At 35.1% G+C, this 8,850-nt stretch overlaps 1 protein-coding gene across 2 annotated transcripts in view; it reads right to left on the bottom strand.

Moving 5' to 3' along the window:
• Positions 1-8,850, bottom strand: part of CRYZ (crystallin zeta) — a 22,937-nt gene that overhangs the window by 11,522 nt on the left and 2,565 nt on the right. For both annotated transcript variants that reach the window (XM_025051937.1, XM_006919327.3), the window contains exons 2-4: positions 5,680-5,796; positions 4,103-4,255; positions 561-724 (exon numbers count right to left, since the gene is read on the bottom strand). In XM_025051937.1, coding sequence (XP_024907705.1) covers positions 561-724; positions 4,103-4,255; positions 5,680-5,790 — 428 coding nt within the window. In that variant the 5' untranslated portion in view covers positions 5,791-5,796. The remainder of the gene's footprint in view (positions 1-560; positions 725-4,102; positions 4,256-5,679; positions 5,797-8,850) is intronic.

Below are 8,850 nucleotides of genomic sequence, written 5' to 3' on the forward strand. Positions count from 1 at the left end.
TGTCTAGAATGCCGTCTCCCCTCCCTACTCCTTCCCCAGGCTAATTCCCTCTGATCCTTTTCAAATGCCTAGGGAATTTGATTAAAATATAGATTGTCATGTCCCAGCTATGGAAATTGATCAGTGGGTCTTGTGCAGGGCCCTCTACTGTACTTTTAAATTGTAGTAGTTAGTTTCCATGGTTGGATAACAAGCTTTTTGAACCATGGCTTTAAAGTACACAGATCTTAACACCTTTCTGGGAAGCCCTGGACCTCATCCCTTATGATCCATAAATCCCTATGCACATCTCTATCATTGTACGTTCCACATTGGATAGAAATATTATTACTCTAATGTCTACCTCCCTTACTAGACTGTGAACATCTTACAGACAGTGTTTTGCTCTTCTTTGTATATCCAGTGATGAGAACAATGTCCCAAATCAGCACAGTTTCCACTCCATAAAAGCTTAATGGTAACTAAATGGTACCCCAAAATGACAAACAGATGGTAGAATGAAAGGCAATTAATACTACTCTCCTTCCTCATTGGCTATATAATAGACAGAGTATTGTTACCTGTTGAGCAGAGCTCGATAAGCAGTAAAATACGGGATACCAATGGCAGCTCCTTGTTTAAAGTCCAGTTTTTCTGGTAGTGTGTAGACATTGTCATCTGCTACAACAGCATACTCTGCATAGCCCCCAGAGATCGTGTTGGTAGTGAAAACTCTCTCACCTTTCTGGAGAAAGCAATAAAGCAATATGTGTCAGGGATTAAAAATAATGTCAAAATAAGTATGATCCTTCATAATGCAAACTTTATAACAAGAAATAAGTATATATTGTTTTCTATATCTTAGGGGTCATAAAAATAACTTTAAAATACTGAACATTTAAAATTTTATTAATTGGAACCAGTAAGGAAAAAAAATTTTATTAATTGGAACCAGTAAGGAAAAAAAATTAAGAGAAATAGAAAGAATAAGAGGCAAGAAAACCTCCAGAATGGTAAAATGATAACTAACCTTTATTGAGTTTACTGTACGAAGCATTGTATTAAGTGTCTTATGTGTATTATTTAACTTGATTGTCACACAGTTTAAGAGGTAAGTAATTTTATTATCTCCACTTTAGATTAATCCCACTATGCAGCTAAAGAAACTGAGGCAAAAAAAAGTTCAGTAATTTGTTCAGATTGAGCAGTTAATAAATGGCAGTTAATAAAACTATTCTTTGCCGAAAATTCTAAGGAGAAACAAATATAAGGTTTCTTCCATACCCTAATTACCTGCTCTAAATCCTTTCCAGATTTCTTTACCCCTGTATTTCTCTCATTTTTCATGTACACATCAAAAAGTAGGAAATGATGGCTGGATCCTGACAGCAGAATGAGCCACCTGGACAGGCTTCTTCACTTGTCACAGGACCAGAAAAACAGCAAACTCTTAATAAATGTCCATGTGGCTCTTTCGATTAAAAAGCAGATGCATAACTAAGGGTGAGGTATGGCCTACGCAAGAATCATAAGAGAGCTCGATATGACCCCCACGCTAGAAAAATTAGATTGTCCACTACAAATGCCAGCTCCAACTTCTCTTAAAAAAAAAAAAAAAATGTAAATATTTCTTGGAATAAGCAAAACATTAAGGTCCTAACTCTCAGTATACTTAAATTTGTCCTATAATTAAGAGATCTGAAAAAATAACAGCATTATGTGGTAGAGTATAAACAAACAAGACTCAAAAAACATCTACGAGTAAAGAAAGCATCACTGCCTAATAGTGTCGCCTGCAAATGGTCAAATATGGCTATGTTAATTAATCCCATTTTTATAGCTTAAACACACGTTGCACTGATTTTAATATACTAATAATAAACATTTACTAAGAATCCACTATAGAGAAAGCATAACTTTTGAGTTCTGTGAAAGATTTAGTAGTGAGACACTCTTTAATCTCAAGCGTTTAAACTCTTGGATGATAGAGGAAAAAAAGATAGAAATAATTATAAAGCAAGGTAAACATGATGCGCCATCAAAGACAGGTACAAGAAAAAGAAAGGAATTATTTCTAAGGTGAAGGAAACAGAGTAAGTAGAGGAATAGTGGCAGAAAGCCGGCATTTATTTCCAATTAATAAGTAGTCTAATGTATGAGATGCAATAGTTTAGGGAGAAAAGGGAAAATAAATTAAAGCTAGACTGTAAAATCACTTGAATCCACGTTTATAACCTTCATTTTAATTCTGCCAAGCAGAAGAATATGAACAAAGACACAGAAATGAAAGAGCATTGCCTATGCAGGGAAGAACCAACAGTTATTACTAAAGAATAAACTATGAAGAGAGAAGGAATGGGAGATAAGAATGGAAAGATAGGTGGGGAAGAGAGCACAAAATAGTCTTTTTTTCATAACATAAGCAATTTCAACAATACCCTATCAGAAATCTATCAGATTTGAAATCTATCGGAATTGAATGCAAGAATTAATTGTTAAACAATCAGAATTACCTTTCAGAAAACACCCCTTATAGAGCAAGGGCAGATTCAAGGAGGTAGGATGGAGGGTAGTAAGGTTAGTTGTTTATAGAAATCCAGGTAAGGGCCTAGGTAAGATAACTTGAACTAAACTACAGGCAGTGGAAATGGAAAGAGGAGACAAAAAACAGTTCTAGTAAAGTAGAGCTCAGTGATGTCGCCAAGAGCCCAGAAGTCACCAAGACTGTCACACAAGGGAGGAGCAAACTTGATGTGAGAAAAGACAAGCTTAGTTTTTGACACACCGCATAAGAAGTTCTGGAGATTGGCCATGTGGGTCCCGTGCTCTAACATAACTTTCAGTGATGATGGAAGTGTTCTACCCCTGCACTGCCCAGTAGGACAGCCACTAGAAGCACGGGGCCAGTAAGCATTTCAAATGCTGCTACTATGACTGAGAAACTGAATTTTTATTTTAAGTTGAACTTGAATTTTAAATAGCCACTAGATATTTAAATGTGGCTAGTGGCTACCACATTGGACAGCGCAAGACCGGAGCTTAGTAGAAATTCTAAGCTGAAGTTATCCATGTGATAATGGACAAGATGGGAGTACCTGAGATCATCATGAAGAAGGTATAGAATACAAAAAGCAAAGGTGTCAGCAGGGACTGAGAGGGCTGAGCAACACCAAGATTGGAGGAGCATCCAGAGAAAAAGAGGCTTGAAAAAGGATGCCCAGAAAAGAAAGGGATGGGGTAGTAGGGGAGAAAATGATGTCACAGACAGTGCAGAAAAAGTTTTTTTTTAAGAAAAAGTAAGTGGCTGAGAGTGTCAAATGTCACAGAGAAGTCAAGAGAGATAATGACATAAAAGGGCCCATTAACTCCAGCAATATAGATGCCATTAGTGACATTAGCAAGAATCATTTCAGTGGAACGATGAGGGCAGAAGCCAGATTGCCACAGGCTGAGGAGTGGAAAGCTGTAGGAATTTGCCCGTCTTTCTGTGCAGGGGCCACATTAATCTTCTCTGTCTCAGTCCAATTTTGGTAAATGGGCAGCCAAAGTTGAACAGGTCAAAGAATTATGAGGAAAGATGCTAAAACATGAATATACTATCTATGTTTTATATGTCTTTTGGCATATAAATAACAGAAGCCCTGATCATAACATTTCCATTGACTTTATCACCTTGTTCTGAGTCACAGTTCAAAAAATGTATAGCGACCTTGCATTTTTTTGATCTTTTACTTATTATTCAAAAGAATTAGTATTCTCTTTACTCTGTGATGCTAAATTTATAGAAAGAATTAAAAATTATGTTGGCTTGTGTATTATCAAGAGTTAGGAAACAGTATAATTTTCTTGCTTGTTTTCTTTCTTCACATATTTCTTTTAAATCAAAAGGTTTACAGTTTAATTCTATGGGGATTTGAAGCTACAGAAATAACCCCACAATGCAAACAAGCAAGGCCTCTGGATAAAAGTAATTTCTTTTGTTACTAGAGGAGTCCCCCAAGTGGCAGAAACTGTGTAATGGGGCCTTTTAAAGACTTAAATACAGACACATTTAAAAATATATGTTAAAATACTTCAAGAAAAAAATTTAAAACTAAAATAGAAATAATTAAAAATGTAATACCTTAAAAGCAGTTACATTATCTCCAACAGCTTCTATTACCCCAGCCACATCTAAGCCAGGAGTATAGGGTAAGTGTGGTTTTCTACCATAAGTACCAGAGCGAAAATATGTGTCCACTGGGTTTACACCGCATGCATAGACTTTGATTAGAACCTGAAAAGACAGTGTATTAGTTTACACAGAGAATTTAGGCATCCATTCAGCATTATGCTAGGACTGTAATGATTATGAGAGCTATAAAAATGGAGAAAACCTTGCCTTCATTGAGCTCACATTTCAGTTTTGCAAACCAACATATAAATAAAAATATAAGACAGAATGGCTTATGTGCTATGTTAAAAATATTTTGAGAAAATAGTGGTGGGAATATTTGAGGGGGGGTGTGGCAGAGACCCCTATGTGCTCATCAAGTCTATTTTTTCCTCCTGGGTACATAGGAAGAATATTATTTCCTGGCTCCATTATAGTTATGAGTAGCCAAATTATTGAGTTCTAGCCAACGGAATGTGAACAAAAGTGATGACAGCTACTTTCAGGCCTGACCCATAAAAGCCTTTTTAGGCAATCCACACTGTGCTTCTACCTTTTCATGTGACCTCAGAAGACAGGTGTTGAAAGTGGTAGAGCACATAATGGAAGAAGCCTCGGTCCCTAAATCACTGTTGGAAGAGAACTACCTACCAATATCTTAGAATTTTAGAATTTAGTGAGTAATAAATATTTTTCTATTATTGTTGAACTATTGAGACTTTGAGGTTACATCTACTATAGAAGCTGATTTTAAATTAATACGGAATGATTACTTTTGCTGTAAGAGTAAAGGGAGGCCTTTCAAAAGAAGTGGTATTTCGCTAAAGTGGTATTACTTTAAAGGATCAGTACAAATTCTTTCAGAATGGGAGAAAAGGGTATTTCAAGTTAAAGGAATATTATGTGCAAAGACAGAAGGAATTAAAGTACCTCTTGGGGAAACCAGATAATACGTGATGTTGTTACAGCACAATATATTGAGAAGGAGTGATAAATAAATCTATAAAAATAGGTTATGACCAAATTATAAAAATGGTCATAAGGCTTACTAAGCAAATTAGACTTGGGTACCATGGAAGGTGCAGTAATATAAACACATAATTTTTATTGAGAAATTACATTGTTAAAGTCACTGGAAATGATTAAGCTCTACATTTAAATTCTCTTAAATCACATGTGAAAAAGCAGGTATGCAGGAGAAAATTGTTTCCTACCATACACAAAATAAAAATGAAGAAATTTTCTAAAAAAATAACTATTTAAAACTACTTATGACCCTATTCAGAAAAATCCAATTATCGCACTGAATAGATGATTCTCAATTTCAAAAATTTCTTAGAACAAGATGTTATCCCTTTTAAAACATCTATTTCACTAATTATCAGAATTATGTCATCTTTGTCAGAGCTCACAGATATAAACAGTATAAACTTTGTCCTAATTCAATGTCTTTACACTGTGAATCTGCTCCAACTGAACGTTAACTTGATGTGCTAGAGACTCCCACTCTGTAATTACTGCCTGTTTTTTTAAGTAATTATTTCCACCTGATGGTCTTTTGGAATTGGTACTGCAACATCCGACTGGAATTTCAGCACTTCTGGTCCACCAAATTCAAAAACTCTAATAGCTCTCATCAACTTCTGTTTAGTTGCCATGGTGATCTAGATAATAAGAAAAAAAATTAATGTACTGACCTATTGTATCTAGGCTATCACATGTTTTTTTACCCTGGAGGGTCAGATTAAACAAATTTTCAAACAACAATTTAAATCCCAAGCTTACCACTGATCTCATTTCATGTTTAAAAACCTTTCATCTTATAAATCCTTCAGCTACAAAGTAAAAACACTTCATATTACTTCCTGTAGAGATTCAGTGCCTTCAACAGGGAATCAAACATGCAAACAAAAACAGCTGAATAGACATAGCATAATACAATATCTTAGGTGTCCTTTTGTGTAGGCTTGGGCTGTAACATCTTGGAAATTTTAGGAGCTAATATAAGTTTTATTAACATTAGACAAATATACCTTTTTTGTTAGATTATGAAATATTTCAAATATTATCAAAAAATATAAAGACTATAATAAACACATTTACCTGCCACCCAGCTTTAACAAATCTTAACATTTTAAAAACCTCAAACATTATGGACATAACTTAAGCCTCCTGTATCCATTCCCAAACCCACTTCTGTCCCGCCATTTTAAGAGGTGACTATTACCATAAACTCAGTGCTCATCATTCCCAGGCATGATATTATACTATTATTACATGTGTATGTATTAGCAAACAATATATGCTATTGTTTTGCATGTTTTCAAATTATATTTAGATTGGATCATACTGTACTTAATTCTGCAACTTGCTTTTTCCTCTCAGCATTAAATTTTTGAGATTTATCAATGTTAAAACACTGGGCTTTATGAAGCTCATTCATTCTAACAAAGGAGGAAAAACATTAAAGACTAAAAACACTGCTTTGTATGCAATCTTTTGTAAATTACAAAGGTCATTTACAGTTAATCTTTCTGTCCCACCATTCTTAATATTAAAATGAAAACTCAGTTAAAATGAACTCTAAGAAAATGTAAACACTTGTTACACAAAATTAGATAACTTTGGAAATCTTCTATATCTATAGAGATGTAATGAAAGGGTTTTGACTATCTCCACAATTTTGTGAATTATCATAATTTCTTGAAATAAACCACATCAAATATTTTTAGACTCTGCCACCACCTAGAACAATTTTCCTAACTTCTGAAATAATCATATTCATCAACCACAAGCAGTTGAAACATCAAAAAGAGTTGCAGAAACTAGGACTCGAGATGATTCTGACTTTTAATGTATCGAAGCTCTACACAGGGCTACTCAAAACAGAGCTCAACTATAAAATGTCATTCTATGTATGGGGAAGGGGAATCAAAACCATTTTGATGGTGTTATTATTGGAAAGTTCTTGAAATAATTAGTTAAAAGTTGTGTCATTTTAAAACCCTTTATTTAAAATGATTTAATATAGTACCAAGAGAAGAAAGTAAAATTTCCATTGCTAAAAGGTTGTTCAGCACTGATATAACCTGGAAGGCAGCCCTCAAATAAGGAGCAGAAGCCGGCAAAAGGCATACACCTAACAGCACTGTAGGGCGGCTAAGCAGTCCCTGAGGGTGAAAAGACCTGTGCAGAGAGGACTGGAAAAGGCAGCTCACTCCACACCTATGCAGCAGTCTCATGACTGCATTTCCATTTGGGTCTTCACTCAACCTGGGTATTTCTTAGACAAGAAAGTGAAAATACAAAGAAAACAAAACAGGAAAAGAAAAGGTTGCCTAGATCAGTTTTCCATTCTGGAAATAAGACCCCCCTCACCACCCCCCTTTTTTTTTGTCTTCAGCATGATGTTAAGAAAAGAGTGGGCTTTGGAATCTGACAGCACTCAGTATGAATCCAAGCTCTATCATTTATTAGCCACGTGGCCTTGGGCACAGTCAACTTTTTTGAGCCTCTTCGTCTGAAAACTGGGCTCATACTCAGAGTTACTGTGCTAGACATGGCAAGGTTAAAGTACAGAACCTGGCTAATGTCTACTCCTATGTATGGTAGATACCATTATTCCTTTCCCATCTATTTTCTCCCTTCTGATTTCTTATTCATTAAAATAGTCTCAATTCTATAATTCTACAATCTTTGATTTAATAGAACAATATTTACAGGACTCCAGTTGTAATAATAAGTCCTTAGCCTCAAAGAGTTCATAGTCTAGAGCATCGTTTAAACAAAAATTAATAACAAACATTGGTTATTTATTCAACATGTATTTTTTGAACACTAATTATAAGCAAGGCACCGTGCTAAACTCAGAAAACACAAAGATAAAGAGAAAACACCCCAGTCCTTTCTCAGCTCCTGCTCTCTGCTCTCACACATGTAAGATTTGCAGCCCTTTAGCCACTTTCAATACCTACCCACTTCCTACCTATTCATTTCTTTCAAGCACTCACATCTATCTTTTCACCAACATCACTATTATCCTCAAAAAAAAAAAAAAAAACTGTAGCAATAATAAAAGCAAAATTACCCTGAAATAGGATCTGTCAAAAATATCTAGCACATACATATCTCCCCCTACGTTTTGACATTTGCTAAGTTGGGAGAAAAGAACAAAGGAAGGAGACTCCTTCTTAATACTGGATTTAAAAAGACTCCCTGTCTTGTTCAGAACTACCACCTTATCCTATAGCACTTGTAAGGAGACAGGCATGACCTTGACAGGCTCTGTCTTCTGCTTTGTTTCTGGAGATCTTATTTCCCACTGAGCCGTTGCCACTATGATTGATCAGGCTCCAAATCTGTACTCCTTTCCTTTGAACTTCCTCAACCACCCTCAAGATCATGTTCTGCTTTATAATACAGGTGCTGTATATACACACACACACACACACACACACACACACACACGTGTATATATACATATGGTAAAATAAAAAGAATTACATATATATTTTTAATAATTTTTAATTTTTCAATTATAGTTGGCATGCAATATTATATTAGTGTCAAGTGTACAACAATGATTAGACATTTATATAACTTACGAAGTGATCACCCTGATAAATCTGACACCATACAGTTATTACATTATTGACTATGTTCCTTATGCTATACTTTACATCCCCATGACTATTTCGTAACTACCAGTTTTTACTTCT

Source organism: Pteropus alecto, unplaced genomic scaffold, assembly GCF_000325575.1.
Source record: "Pteropus alecto unplaced genomic scaffold, ASM32557v1 scaffold25, whole genome shotgun sequence".
NCBI classification, from domain to species: Eukaryota; Metazoa; Chordata; class Mammalia; order Chiroptera; family Pteropodidae; genus Pteropus; species Pteropus alecto.